At 47.8% G+C, this 15,667-nt stretch overlaps 1 protein-coding gene across 1 annotated transcript in view; it reads right to left on the bottom strand.

Annotated features, from left to right (window-relative positions):
- The window catches only part of Svop (SV2 related protein), an 83,598-nt gene that overhangs the window by 32,759 nt on the left and 35,172 nt on the right, over positions 1-15,667 (bottom strand). Inside the window, exon 6 of the mRNA XM_078038955.1 lies at positions 8,209-8,333. Coding sequence (XP_077895081.1) covers positions 8,209-8,333 — 125 coding nt within the window. The remainder of the gene's footprint in view (positions 1-8,208; positions 8,334-15,667) is intronic.

The following is a 15,667-nucleotide window of genomic DNA, read 5'->3' as shown; positions in this document are numbered from 1 at the left end:
TAGTAAAGCACCCCTGGGTTGAATCTTAACCCCCAAAATTAAATAGAAATTTGAACAGGGGTTGGGATATAACTCAGTAGTAATGTGCCACTAGGTTCAATCCTCACTACCAAAAAATTAACTAATTAATTAAAGTTAATTAAGTTTAATGCACTGATATAAAACCAGACTTTATTTTTTTTTCTTTTCTGGCTGTGGATTAAACCCAGTGGTGCTCTCCCTCTGATCCCCAGTCTTTATTTTGAGAGAGGGTGTTACTAAGTTGCTGAGAGTGCTCTTGAACTTGGGGTCCTCCTTCCTCAGTCTCCAGAGTCACTAGGGTTACAGGTGGGAGCCACCACACCCAACCTCACGATCAAATTAATGTCTAAAGCAACAAGGTTTTCTTAAAATATTTATTTACTTTTAGTAAAATTTACAAAAACTGACATCATGCATTTTATGAAGGTGATTTTTTATGTTTTCTGCTGTCTTTATTGGGTTTTTGATTACTTAGGGAAACAATCTTAAAGAGTTATGGTTTGCTTAAGCATCTACTTGTTTTAAAGTCTTTTTTTAAAAAAAATATTTATTTTTTAGTTGTAGTTGGACACAATACCTTTATTTTGTTTACTTATTTTTATGTGGTGCTGAGGATCGAACCCAGGGCCTTCCATGCGCTAGGCAACTGCTCTACCACTAAGTCACAACCCCAGCCCTGTTTTAAAGTCTTTTTAGTGATGACTTAGAACTGTTTATATTTAGTTTGTAAACTGTGGTTTAATTAGCAACTATTATTTCCACAATATGTGGTAAGTATTGTTATTATTATTATTATTATTATTGTTTTTAATATTTATTTTTTAGTTTTCAGCAGACACTTGTTTGTATGTGGTGCTGAGGATCGAACCCGGGCCGCACGCATGCCAGGGGAGCGTGCTACTGCTTGAGCCACATCCCCAGCCCTGTGGTAAGTATTATTGATATAAATATTCAAAAGATTTTACAAAATGCATAAAGATCTGATGGTTCTGATATAATTCTATCAGCCATGACTGTCACCCCAAGATGCTGTATACAGAGCAGGGCATGGTGGTGCCGTCTGTAATCCCAGCCTCTTTGGAGGCTAAGGCAGGAGGATGGTGAGTTCAAAGCTAGCCTCATCAGTTAAGTGAGGCCCTAAGCAACTTAGCAAGATCCTGACTCTAAATAAATAAAATATTTAAAAAGGCCTTGGGATATGGTTCAGCAGTTTAGCACCTCTGAGTTCAATCCCTGGTAGTTTAAAAAAAAAAACTCAATATTTTTTTTTCTGGGGAAGAGGAGTCAACTGCTAAACTCTCATCAAAATTCTAACCATGGTTATCTAAGTCTATCATCATCCACAGTTTTGACTTTATTTTCTAGAGCATTTGCATTCAGAGTCAAGAAAAGGATTCTTACAAGTACTCTTTTTTTAAAAAATATTTTTTGTAGTTGTAGATGGACACAATATCTTTGTTTTATTTATTTATTTTTATGTGGTGCTGAGGATCGAACGCAGGGCCTCTCACAAGGGAGGCCAGCGCTCTGCTGCTGAGCGCCAGCCCCAGCCCCAGCCCCATCCCCAAGTACTCTTAACTATGGCTTTCTCACAAAGCTGAACTCATCTTACAAATAAAGTGGTCCTTCTTGGGGTATCTTTGCACCCCCCCCCCAAAAAAAATTGGTATTACTGTAAAAGGATCAGGTTTCTTGGTTCAAATCTAACGTACAAACTGAATCTGTTTGGCTCTTGTAAATTTCACTTTGCAGTTTTCCTTTTAAAACTCCATCCCTGTTGCTTCTCAAAATTCCTCAGGAGAACCACAAAGGACAGAACAGGGCTCAGTGTTCTGAGCTGCCGCCCTACCAAAGGATGAACTGAACATTACAAAGGGGGGCGCTGGACGCTGATCCCTGATCCCCTGTCACTCTCCTCTAATGTGGGACCAGATGGGACCAATGACCGACCAACTGGGGCAAGTCCAGCCTGGTGACAAGGGACAATAAAAACCAGACCCTGGGACGGGACCAGGGGACGGCTACTCAGCAAGGTTTACAGGGACAGAAAGGAGGGAATCTACAAGGAGGTAACAAAATCAAACTGGAGTCACCTGAGTCAACCTTACAAGATGAACAGAGCCAAGGAGATGTGAAGGAAGGATTCTTTCATGATCGCCTGACAAGAACTCTCCAAAGAGACTGCACCAGACCACGAGTTGGCACACAGGCCACGTGACCATGTACGGAGAGTACTTCTGACAACCAGGTGACCCGCGATGGCGCTCAGGCAAAGGAGGAGTAAGCCCAGCCCAGCATCCACCTGTCACCCTTGTAATCAACCTGCCTTGGGCCTCTTACCCGCTCCACGGGAGGACGCTCTGCAGCAGTGGGTACAGCTGCTACCTGCGCAGTGACACATCTCGACAGGTGAAATCATTAGTACCCGAGACTTTAAAGCTGGCAATGTCACTTGGGGGGGGGGGCTCATTCCCTGGCCCTTGGGAGGGGTCCCCCTTCCCATTTCCAAAACGTTCGTGTGCCTCCCTGCCTTGGCTCTGCCCTCTGGTTCATAAGGACCCTTCCTATTCTAGGATGGAGAATCCGGTTCCTTTTTTTAAGGTAATAATCTGCTTCGACTGCCCAGACCAGTGAAGGACATCCCACACGGCCTGTCCATTTTATGAAGCACCAGGGTCACATGGGCTCCAGGACCACTGTCCAGTCCTCCCTGCGCAAGTGGTTGAAAGGGCTGTTCCTGGTTTCTACCTCTCCTGGGTCCCCTGATGGCTGAGTGGCTCCTTCTGCTCTTTGGACCACACGACCTCAACTGTTTGATTTCTGTTAGGAGCAGAAAGTCGGAGTCCATAAGACTACAAGCGATGTTGACTCGGGGGATAAAAATAGCTATGCCTGCAGCCGGTGATCATGAGACTTATTTCAGGTGAGCTAGGGGAAACATTCACTCTTCTGCCAGGTGACACCCAGATTCAGCCTGAAGGAGTCACAGAAGATAGACCCTCACCCTTTATCATACCTCAACAACGGGGAGTGAGCCCGGCGTGATAGAGCACACCTGTCATCCCAGCGGCTTGGGAGGCTGAGGCAGGAGGATTGGGAGTTCACAGCCAGCCTCAGCAACAGCGAGGCCCTAAGCAACTCAGTGAGACCCTGTCTCTAAATAAAATACAAAATAGGGCTGGGGAGGGGGCTCAGGGGTCGAGTGCCCCTGAGTTCAATCCCTGGTACCAAAAAAAAAAAAAAAAAAAAGGAGGGGGGTGGATACGTACCCAGTGCGTATCTACCTCACCTGGCCTGCCTCCTACCCTCCCTGAGTTCATCCTTGAAAAGAGGGTGCTGGATGCTGGAAGTTCCTTTACATGATCATCAGCTGACACCAGCCAGATCCCAAACGGCCACCAAAATGACCTCTCCAAGACCTCAAACCTCCTGACAATCCAATTTCCATACTAAGTGACACATGGACCAGCCACCACGACAAGATGGGCCAGACTATGACAGGAGCAAGAAGAGTCCGGGAAATCCCCACCTGTCCCAAGAAAAGACATGAAGGTTCCCCTCCTTCGCCAGCCTCTGCTCCCCCCATTCCCTTTACCCTTTACCCATGACACCCCCCCCCCCGGCAGGTTGGGAAGTCTTCCAGGGGCTGGGCCCCCCTTCTCCGGGCTTTGGGTGCTGAAGACTTTGGGCCCAGCTCCAATTTCATTTTTGGCTTCAGGACACGGCGTAAAAAGAGATCTTGCATTTGGGGGTCTGCCCCCCCCCCAGCAAGGGGGACCAACCAGTTGCTGGGGACATTGTGTGAGCAGAGCAGGAAGAGATGGGTTGCCGCGGTTTCTTCTAGGTCATCCGAGGGAGGCAGACTGTTTGGGGGGCTGGAGGACCCAGGTGAGCTGGAGACCCTCACCTCACCAGTCAGGGGAGGCCCTGGTCACTCTCTGTGTCCTTTATTTCACTCCCCTGGGTCCTCCCTCCCTCCCCCCTGTGCACTCCCAGACTCCGAGGCCAGACTCCGTCTCCCGCTGTGGTCCTTCGCCTTTGGTGTTTGGGGACATGGTCCTTCTTTGCGTCAGTTCTTCTCCCACTGTAATCCCACCTGCCGGAGAGCGTCCAGAGAGCCCTGGGCATTTCTGGTCAGCCGATGGCATCCTCTTCATCCTGTCCGGCATCATTGAAAGATTCCATTCATCACTTTAGGCCGTTTCCAAGAAACGTGTGTGCAGAAACAGAAAACGAGTCACTCATCCACCTTCCTGAACAAGAGTTTCTGGGGCCTTCTGCACGTGGTTCCACACAGGGGAAGAAAATCCAGTAACTCTTTGGAGGCTCTGTCTGCTGCATCCCTGAGCCTCCCCGGGAAGGGACTCCGATGACTCTTCTGTGCACATCTCCCTTCCAGCCACCGGGAAATGCTGTGCCCTCGTCGATGCACGGCTCCGAATGGGGCAGTGCCACACCTGCAGGAAGTCCCAGAGCTGGGCCAGCAGTGGAGCGGCTGGCTACCAGCCCCCGCCAGTCCAGGTTCATGGTGGTGGCTCTGTTCACAGCCTCCGCTTTGAGGCCCAGTGTTCTTTAAACCCCTTCCAGATCCAGGGGACCATGTCAGACGTGGCGTCTGGACGGCCCTGGAGCAGGCGCCTGAGGAATGGAGGGATGGGGGACGAGGACCACCCACTGTCCTTCTCGCCTCCAATGGCCCGAGGACCTAGAGCCTAGACGTGACTCCGCATGGTCACGTCTCCCCTCCTGCATATGACGACACTCTGCATCTGTCACTCCTCCTGGGGACACTCGAACTCCTCACCAGAGCCTGCAGCAGATGAGACGCCTGCTGACACGCATCGCATGCTCTCCCTGCCTCCCCTGGCTACTTCACACGTGCTGTCCTTTAAAATCCTAAGGGACCCCATCAAGTGGCTGTGTGTTGTGTCCCCTTGTTAAAAATGAGGAAATAGAGGCACAGAAAGGTTCGGGGACTTCCCCAAGGTCACGCAGCTATATCACGTGACGGAAGCAGGATTCAAACCCAGCACTCTGGCTGCAGAGCCCACCACGTGACCAGAACTGACATCGCCCTGCTGAGAGTCTCTCCCAACCTTTCCCAAAGGATACGTGAGGGCTGGCACGTGACCACGGAGTCAGTGGTCCCTCACGTACCATGCCACCCTGCAGCCTTAGAAGACACGCTAGAGTTAGGTTAGGGTTAGGTGCCAGTGAGGACAGGGGACTGTCCCCCAAGACGTAGTACACACTTAAGTCAATGGCCATTTTATGGCTGTGTTCCCAGTACAAAGAACACGTGGGTCTGGAAATGAAGGGTTGAAAGGAGGACTGACCTTCACTGCATTATTCCAAGTGACCCACTTGGGGGAATCTGTGCATCTTCTAGGCTCTGGGAGTCTAGAGGCCTTGGCTCCCAGGGAGGAAAAGCTTCTTCCAGAGGATACCACAAGAGTCTCTTTAGAACCTGGGTGTGGGGGCACATGCCTGTAATCTCTGTGACTTGGGAGGCTGAGGAAGGAGGATTTCAAGTTCAAGGCCAGCCTCAACAACTAAATGAGACCCTGCCTCAAAATTAAAAAATAAAAAAGGGCCAGGGTAGAGTGCCCCTGGGTTCAATCTCCAGCACCCCCTTCCCACACACACACACAAAGTCCTTAGACTTTAAGCAACAGCGCCATCCAGTGACCTTGGGCTCCTTTTGTCAAGATATGAGCAGGCAAGGAAAAGGGTCGCCATTCACTAGCCAGAGAAAGTAATCCCAACCAGGCACCAAGGTGATGAGGCTGGACATTTCCCTGCTCAGTTTTGATTGATTGATTGATTGATTTTGGGTACTAGGAATTGAACCCACGGGTGCTTAACCACTGAGCCACATCCCAGCCCTTTGTATTTTTTATTTAGAGACAGGGTCTCGCTGAGTTGCTTAGGGCCTTGCTAAATTGCTGAGGCTGGTCTTGAACTCGCCATCCTCCTGCCTCAGCCTCCTGAGAGGCTGGGATTACGGCATGTACCACCCTGCTCAGCTCCGTGCCTGGTTTTGTTGCTAAATGAACAAGTGCAACAGTTATGGCCCGAGAAGAGCATGCGGACCAGGGACTCAGACCCCTCAGGCACAGAGCCTCAGTCACCCCGCCAGGCAAACCATCGCCATCAGTGAAGGTACTGGCCAAAGCTGAGGGGAGTCTAGACTGGGTGGCAGAGGAGGGGACAAAATGGGCATCTCGGCAGCTACAAGACCAGCAGCAAGAGCAGGGCCTGGAGTTTATCCTACTAATCATCCTATGTCAATCTCCGCAGCAAGAGAGAGCAGCCAGACCGCAGAGAGACGATGAGCTTTTGCAATAGAACAGGTTGATCCAAGAGGTGCAAGGGGTGGCCGGAGGTGGATGCCGTGCTGTGCCATACCAGGTTTCATTCCTTCAGAAAGTGGAACGACAAAATTCCTCACTCCCCCTTCATCCTGTCTCCCCTGCTAGATCAGGAGTCCTGAAGTGCCTCCCCTGCTCAAGAACACTCAGTGGCTCCCCGCTGCCCACAGTCAATCCCTTTGGTACGGCATTCAGGGCGTTTAGCAAGCCTTCCCTGGCTTGCCTGTCAGACTTCAGCTCTCAATTCCCATAGCTCTCATCCCTGCAGCTAACAAAAACTGGGCCAGTAGCCTTCCCTAGTCACAGTTATGGCTTCACGTATTCATGTAGTTCCCTTCACATAAAACATTCTACGCCTTCCCTAAGTCCCCCTTTGAGTGTCCAGTCCTTTACATCCTTCAGAGCAAGGCAGCAAGCAGAATGGTCAGCGTCTAAACTCTAGAGTTATAAGACCTGGGTTCACACTCTAGCCACTTTGTGGCTGTGCTATCTGAACCAAGTTCCTTGACCTCTCTGTGTCTTTTTACTAAGAGAACTTAGTTCTCTCAGTTACTAAGAGAACTTACCTTTTAGGGAAAATTGAGGGATTTACAGAGGTAATCTGGGCAAATTGTTTAAAACAGCACCTGCCACAGAGTAAACATGAAATACTGGATAATTGTGGGGTATTTTTTTGGAGGGGACAGGGGACAGGGGTGGGTGTCCAATATACTTTTTTCTATAATGCGCCACATAGTAAATAGCTCAGCTTTTGAAACGATTTGATTCTGTTGCTGAGGTACACAGACAGTAGGTCAATGAGGAGTGTGGTGTGTTCCAATAAAACTTTATGGATGGCGCTGGTCAGTAGGTCTGCCATAGTTGCTAAGCCCTGTCTGGCCCCTGGATTTGGGCCCAGCAAGAATGCAAAGCCTTCCCTCACTCCCCAGGAGAGAGCAGCCTCTTATAACAACCCTGAGTACCTTAAACTCTAAGAGCAACCACCAGACAGTCCAGCGTGGCTCCCTGCCCCATCGTGAGGAGGGCAGAAGGGGCAGGAGGCCACACTCGTGGTAGTGACCAGCTTGGGTGCCGCAGGCAGACCACCCGGGTTCTTAGTGAGAGCCGGGCAAGGGATTCACCCTCTGAGTCTCAGATGGCTATAAAGCGATAGCACGTACCCTCTGGGCACCCCTGTGTCAACTCTAATGTCCAGACAATGCCAAGTCTGTTCTTTTTATTATGATGTCACTTTTGTGACCTTCCAGCTATTGTGTGGTTGCTGTCAATCATCACAATGATGGTATTCTATTGCTGGATCAGTAGCCTTCCACCCCCAAGGCCATGACCACACCTACAGCTGTCCCTTGGATTCAGTGGGGAATGGTTTTAACACACACGTGTGTGTGTGAGTGTGTGTGTGTGTGAGTGTGTTCCAGGGATTGAACCCAGGGGCATTTCACCGCTGGTCTATATCCCCAGCCCTTTTGATCTTCTAACTTGAGACAAGGTTGCACCAAGTTGCCCAGGCTGGCCTTGAACCTGGGATCCTCCTGCCTCAGCCTCCCAAGTGGCTGGGTTTCCAGGTGGGCACCCCCACGCCCGGTCATCTCCAGATGACTTACGACACCCAATACAAGGTAGATGTGATGGCAATGGCTATGACGCTCTGCTCTTTAGGTGACAATAACAAGGAGAAAGTCTGTCCATGTTCAGTATATAGATGCGATTTTTTTTTTCAAATGTTCTTTAATGCATGACGCAGAACCCGTGGATAGGGAGAGTGGACCAGCTGACTGGCGACCCGGCTGGATGGTGGAGCTGGGTATTTACTTACGACTGGGGGACCCCTCCGATCCCAAAGCCCACCAGGCCTCGGAGCACCAGGATCCAGCTATACACAGGCGCAAAAGCACTGAGGATGCCATAGTAGAGGGTCCAGAGCACGCTGATCTTCAGCCCCTGTGGAGAAGGAAGACGCCAGGTCACAAGGGCTTCTCAGCACGCCCAGGTGGCCTGGGCCACAGGAGCTCTGGCTGGAGCTCAGAGGTAAGCACTTGCCTAGCACAGGTGAGACCCTGGGTTGGATCCCAAGGACCACACACACACTCAAATAATAATAGTTGGGCTCGGTGGTGCACACCTGTCATCCCAGTGGCTGGGGAGGCTGAGACAGGAGGATCACGAGTTTAAAGCCAGCCTCAGCCAAAGCGAGGCCCTAAGCAACTCAGTGAGACCCTGTCTCTAAATAAAATGCAAAACAGGGCTGGGGATGGGGCTCAGTGGTCGAGTGCCCCTGAGTTCAATCCCTGGTACTCCCCTCAAATAATATTAATCAAGCTCCCAATAAGGGAAGGCAGTGTAGCTCAGTGGTAGAGCAAGGCGTAGCTTCTGTGAGTCCCTGGCTTCCATCCACAGCACCCATCCCCCAGAAAAAGCTGTAAATAGGATCTCAATGAAGAATCATCACCCACATTGGCTAAGAGATGCCTGGGGTTCTCTGTAACGGGTGATACCAATCCTTAAGGGCATAGTGAGAAAACTGTGGCCATTCTTGATTGTCCCATTGATTAATATTTTATGCCAATCATGGCCCAAGGGTGTCAGCAACTCCACAAGGCAGGAGACAGGACAGAACCATCCTGTGTGTCACAGCAATGTAGAGGTCCTGCCCACCCCAGCTGGCACACAGGTGAGACTGTTAACGATGATCTGCACCAGGACCTTCCCACGGAGTCAAGTAGGGACAGGGCTGGGGGGACACACAGTTCACACACTGGCTTTTCTAAGAAGGAAATTCCAAGTAAAGCAAAGGAAGTTTTACTTTCTTTTTTCCACAACAATTTGACAACATCATTCTTTTCAGAAAACCATGTTGTGATGATGACACTAGGTAAGATATTTGCATCACGAAAGGATGGCTTCGGTATTAATCTGCACCCACCAGGGGTTCTTTATGAACAGAGCGAAGCGCACTTTACTGCACAAAGCCAAAGAGGATAAGAAAAAGCTTAGAACACGTTAGGGTAAATCCAAACTCATTTATAATTAGGGGCATATATTGACCAGTTCCTTGTACCGTCTACGTCAAGCTCTATGTGAACACTTGCATGTTGAAAATACATCTTATTTTATGTAATGACCTTTAAATTTTTTTTCCTTACTTGAAGCATTAGAACTTGTCATTTTATTAGAGTTTGTGAATGATTGGATTATTTTATCTCTGAATCATTATCTGGATTGTTAAGAAGGCATTTACCATAGATTTAATCTGGAATGTCCTCCAAGGGTTGGCGTGTGAAAGGATCGTCCTAGGTTGTGGAACCTTTAAGAGGTGGGGCTTAGCAGGAGGTGAGGCTTAGCAGGAGGTGGGGCTTAGCAGGAGGTGGGGCTTAGCAGGAGGTGGGGCTTAGCAGGAGGTGGGGCTTGGAAGGAGGTGAGGCTTAGCAGGGATGGGGCTTAGTGGGAGAGGGGCTTAGTGAGAGGTGGGGCTTAGTGGGAGGTGGGGCTTGGCAGGGGTGGGGTTTAGTAGGAGGTGGGGCTTGGCAGGGGTGGGGCTTAGTGGGAGGTGGGATTGGAAGGGGTGGAGCTTTGTAGGAGGTGGGGCTTGGCAGGGGTGGGGCTTTGTGGGAGGTGGGGCTTGGTAGAAGGTGTGTTTGGCGGGAGGTTTAAAATCATTGGGGGTGTGGCCTGGAAGGGACTGTGGAAGCCTGGTCTCTTCCTCTTCCCCTCTCTCTCTTTCTGCTTCTCTGCCATGAGGTGACCAGCTCTGCTCCACCAAATGCTCCCCATCATGATGGGCTGCCTCGCCACAGGCCTAAAAGCGAGGGGACAAACTGACTGGGCACCAAAACCCCTAAACTGTAAGCCGCAACAAGACTTTTCTCCATTTTTTTTCTTTTTTTTTGGTGGGGGTTACTGGGGATTGAACTCAGGGGCCCTCGACCACTGAGCCCCATCCCCAGCCCTATTTTGTATCCTATTTAGAGACAGGGTCTCCCTGAGTTACTTAGGGCCTCGCTGTTGCTGAGGCTGGCTTTGAACTCGTGATCCTCCTGCCTCAGCCTCCTGACCCGCTGGGAATTACAGGCGTGTGCCATCTGGCCTGGCAACCTTTTCTCTTTATAAGCTGATTTATCTCAATCATTTGTTGCAATAAAGAAAAGCTGACTAGGGGCTGGGGTTGTGGCTCTGCGGTAGAGCACTGGCCTGCACATGCGAAGCCCTGGGTTCAATCCTCAGCACCACATAAAAAATAAAATAAAGTTATTGTGTCCAACTACAACTAAAAAAAAAAGGCAGACTAACACAACATGATTAAAAACGTTCGTGGTCTTTTAAGCAGCAGGGCACACACCGTGCAGGCTGAGACCCACAGTGGGACGCAAGGCTTGAGGACGAACATGGTGCTGATTCCGGGAGCATTAATTACTCTGAGAGAGTGAAAAAAATTAATGGTGACTGTAATTTAAGATACTATCTTTTTTTTAAGAGAGAGAGAGAATTTTTTAATATTTATTTTTAGTTCTCGGCGGACACAACATCTTTGTTTGTATGTGGTGCTGAGGATCGAACCTGGGCCGCATGCATGCCAGGCGAGCGCATGCCAGGCGAGCGCACTACTGCTTCAGCCATGTTCCCAGCCCCTAAGATACTATCTTTATGTCACTGTCACCATCATACTTGAGGGAGTAGGATGCAGACTTTATGTGGCTCTTAAACCTGCCATTCGAGATCCAGAATGGATCTCTGCCACATCCTTCCCAGGACACCAAGGTAGAGCTCACTTCTGGAGAAAAGTGGTGTAAATCACGCTGATTCTGCTCTATTCTTTTTCTTTTTTTTTTTTTTTTAATAAATTCTATTCTTTTTAAAATTTTTAAAAATATTTATTTTTACTAAAAATAAATATTGCAGATAATAAATAAATATTGTGTCGGCGGCGGACACAACATCTTTGTTTGTCAGTGGTGCTGAGGATGGAACCCGGGTTGCCCGCATGCCAGGCGAGCGTGCTACCACTTGAGCCACATCCCCAGCCCCAATCTGCTCTATTCTTAAACTGAATTTTAAGACACTAAAACGGAAATATCTGCCTAGTCCTTTAAAAATGATTATAATGAATAGAAAATTTAAATGATTTTGTATCTTGCAAGGAAGTTGTTTAAATTTTTTTTTCAGTACCTAGGACCTTGTACATGCTAGGCCACTCTTGGGTCACCGGGCTACAGCCCCAGCCCCTTATATTTTACTTTATTTATTTATTTATTTATTTTGCAGTGCTGGGGATTGAACCCAGGACCTTGTGCTTTCTAGGCAATTGCTTTGCCCCTGAGTTACATCCCTGATTCCTTTTTTTTTCTTAGTTGTAGTTGGACACAACACCTTTACACCTTTATTTCACTTGATTATTTATTTATTTTTTTGTATGTGGTGCTGAGGATCGAACCCAGGGTCTGGCATGTGCGAGGTGAGCGCTGTACCGCTGAGCCACAACCCCAGCCCCTCCTGATTTCTTTTTAAAATTTTGTTTTGAGACAGGATCTTGCTAAACTGCTCAGGCTGAGCCTCAAACTTGCCATTTTTCTTTCCTCATCCTCCCAAGTAACTGGGAAAAAATTCTTTCTTTTTTCTTGGAATCTTCATTCTTCTAAGTATGTCAAAAAGAAAGTGTCCAGCAATGCTGACCTGCTGGAATACCTGTTCATCTCTTTCTCCCTCCTTCTCTTTTGAACCCAGAGCCTTGCCCATGCTAGGCACAATTTCTGCCACTGGCAGCACCCATCTCTTTTTCAGGGAGAAGGTGGTGGGGTAATGGTGACTGGCTAGAATTTAACAGCACTGCCTGGTTTGCATTATATTTATTTCTGCAGATATTTCTCACTCGGGACTGATTTTCCATTTAAGATTCTCCGTAAAGTTTCCTTGTTTTTGGTACTGAGGGTTGAACCCAGGGGCACTGAACCACTGAGCCACATCCTTTGCCCCTTTTTTATTTTGAGACAGAATCTCGCCAAGTTGCTGAGGCTGGCATTGAACTTGCAATTTGCGTGCCTCAGCCTCCTGAGTTGCTGAGGTTACAGATGTGGCCACTGTGCCTAGCTCTTTTTCTTAAAAAAAAAAAAAAAAAGAATTAATTTAAAAAATTTTAAATTTTAACTTTAATTAATCAATCCTTTTTTTTTTTTTTTAATGCAGTACAGGGGATGGAACCCAGGGCACTTTACCACTGAGCCACATCCCAGCGCTTTTTATCTTCTACTTTTGAGACAGGGTCTCACTAAATTGCCCAGGTGGGCCTCTAAATTGTGATCTGCCTGCCTCTGCCTCCCAAGTTGCTGGGATTACAGGTGCACACCGCTGACACTGTGCTGTCTCATTCAATCTTTTTAAAATTTATTTGTGTGTGGTGCTGAGGATAGCACCCAGGGCCTTCACGTGCTAGATGAGCGCTCTTCCGCTGATCCCCAGCCACAGCCCATCATTTAATTGTTTTTAAAAGCAAGTTGATATAAAGAAAGACAGTAAAGGGCTGGGGGTGTAGGTCAAAGGTAGAGCACTTTCCTGCCATGTGCAAGACCCTGGGTTCTATCCACAGCATTAACTATAGCAGTGGCCCACTTTATGCTTTGAATATAACCCTGCTTCTCTGTCACTGTGACTTTGGTGGGGGGCAGGGTACCAGGGGTCAAACTCAGGGACACTGGACCACTGGGCCACATCCCAGCCCTCTTTTGTACTTTATTTAGAGACAGGGTCTCACTGAGTTACTCAGTGCCTCACTTTTGCTGAGGCTGGCTTTGAACTTGCGATCCTCCTGTCTCAGCCTCCTAAGCTGCTGGGATGACAGTTGTGCACCCCATGCCCAGCCTTTATTTTTTAAAGGGACATGTTTCTTTCTTTTTATTTTAATATTTATTTTTTAGTTGTAGTTGGTCGCCATACTTTTATTTTATTTATTTTTATGTGGTGCTGAGCATCGAACCCAGGGCCTTGTGTGTGCTAGGCGAGCGCTCTACCGCTGAGCCACAATCCCAGCCACTGCCCTCCCCTCCAACACACGTTTCTTTCTTTTTCTCTCTCCCTTCTCCTCCCTAATCTCTCCCTGCTCCCTAATCTCCAGGGAAACAGGATTACCTTTCTTCCCCATCCTGGGCAGAGTTATCTGTCCTTGAGCACACACCCACCATAGGAATGAAGACTTTGGGAGTGGCACCAGAAATGACTATCTCCCAAATTAATAAGTGAATCACAGCTCTAGCCAGAACACTTGGAATGGAGCCTTTGAATCACCTCTTTAAAAGCTCCCTGTTCTGCTGATGGGCAAAATCCCAGCCTCTGGGACAGGAGTCCCCTGTGTTTCTCCTTTTCTAGCAAAGCAATCAAACTTCCTTTTCCTTTTTCTCAAAACCGTGTCCTCATTATTGGATTGGCATCAGGACAAGAGCCAAGCTTTCAGGAACACCATCATCCCCCCCCCAAAAAAAATAATAATAAATAAAAAGATACAAACATAGAAGACTGAGTGACAGGAATTCCCGATAGCACTTCTGCACCCTGAAGCCATGACTGTGGACTGCCTCCTGCTCGCTGATCCTTAATTCTTTTCTTGGGGCTTAAGTTAATTTAATTGGGATTTTCTTCCTTGAAACCCACGGAGTCTTACACCAGACAGGGGACATCATGAGCAGCAGAGAGAACAAGAGGAAAGAAAAACAAAGCAGAGAAGACAGAGGGGAGAAGAGGGTGTGTGTGGAGGGTGCTCGGTCCCCTCGAAGGCCCTCAGGCTGCGCAGAGACGGGTCCGCTCCGTGGGCCTGCCCTCAGCTCTGCTGATGCCTGGGCTCTCTAGCTGCCCAGACAACGGGGACACGGCGGCCGCGGGCAAGTACAGTCACAGAGTTTCTCTGCCACTGTAGGAATGTGCCAGGGGCCGTTCTGCTTGATGACAATTATCATGCTGCTGGACTCTCATCTGACCTTTACCATTGATGGCCCCTCTCCCTGCCTTTCTTCCATATGCACACTATTTCTATTTTTCCTTCTATTTATTCATTTACTTTGGTGTTCCTGGGGCTGGACTCCAGGGCCTCGCAGGGCCAGGCAAGCCCTCTCCCATCCTCAGCTCCCAAGAACCTGTCTGGGGCAGCCCCTGTATCCCAGGTTGTAGAGGCAGCTATACAACATGATTCGTTCATGAATTTGCTCACTGAATTATCCATTCAATATGTATCTCTTGAGCACCGGTTGCATGCCACTGATGAAGATTCATAATATTCATTCATTCATGTTAGTGAATAAATATTCATTAATGTATCCCTTCATTTATTCAATAAACAGATACTGAACACTTGCTGTGTGCCCAGCACTAGAGGGACTGATATATATTATTAGTTCATTCATTTGTTCAGTATGCATGTATTGAGCACCTGCTGTGTGCTTGGCACTAGAGGTATTTATTTATATATATACATCTCATTCATCATTCACCCAGGCAAGATGCTGTGTGGGGCATCTGTGTCCCTATTACGTAGGGAACTTGAAAGCTGCAGAGCCTCCAACTTCACGGAACTTTCATTTGCATTTTTAAACTCTATCTGAAGTGTGAGGAGTAAAGATTTGTTCCCATGATGTAGGCTCCCTATTTACCTCTCTTATTGTTTCTTTTGCTGAGAAAAAACTTTTTAGTTTGAGTAAGTCCCATTTGTTGATTCTAGATGTTAACTCTTGTGCTATGGGTGTCCTATTGAGGAATTTGGAGCCCGACCCCACAGCATGTAGGTCGTAGCCAACTTTCTCTTCTATCAGATGCCGTGTCTCTGATTTGATATCAAGCTCCTTGATCCATTTTGAGTTAACTTTTGTGCATGGCGAGAGAAAGGGATTCAATTTCATTTTGTTGCATATGGATTTCCAATTTTCCCAGCACCATTTGTTGAAGATGCTATCCTTCCTCCATTGCATGCTTTTAGCCCCTTTATCAAATATAAGAAAGTTGTAGTTTTGTGGGTTGGTTTCTGTGTCCTCTATTCTGTACCATTGGTCCACCCGCCTGTTTTGGTACCAGTACCATGCTGTTTTTGTTACTATTGCTCTGTAGTATAGTTTGAAATCTGGAATCGTTATACCACCTGATTCACCTTTCCTGCTTAGTATTGTTTTTGCAATTCTGGGTCTTTTATTCTTCCATATGAATTTCATGATTGCTTTCTCCATTTCTATAAGAAATGCCGTTGGGATTTTGATTGGCATTGCATTAAACCTATAGAGAACTTTTGGTAATATCGCCATTTTGAT

The sequence above is a fragment of the Ictidomys tridecemlineatus genome, chromosome 2 (genome assembly GCF_052094955.1).
Source record: "Ictidomys tridecemlineatus isolate mIctTri1 chromosome 2, mIctTri1.hap1, whole genome shotgun sequence".
Classification (NCBI taxonomy): Eukaryota; Metazoa; Chordata; class Mammalia; order Rodentia; family Sciuridae; genus Ictidomys; species Ictidomys tridecemlineatus.
The sequence above is the reverse complement of the archived record's forward strand: the minus strand, read 5'-3'. Positions and strand labels throughout refer to the sequence as shown.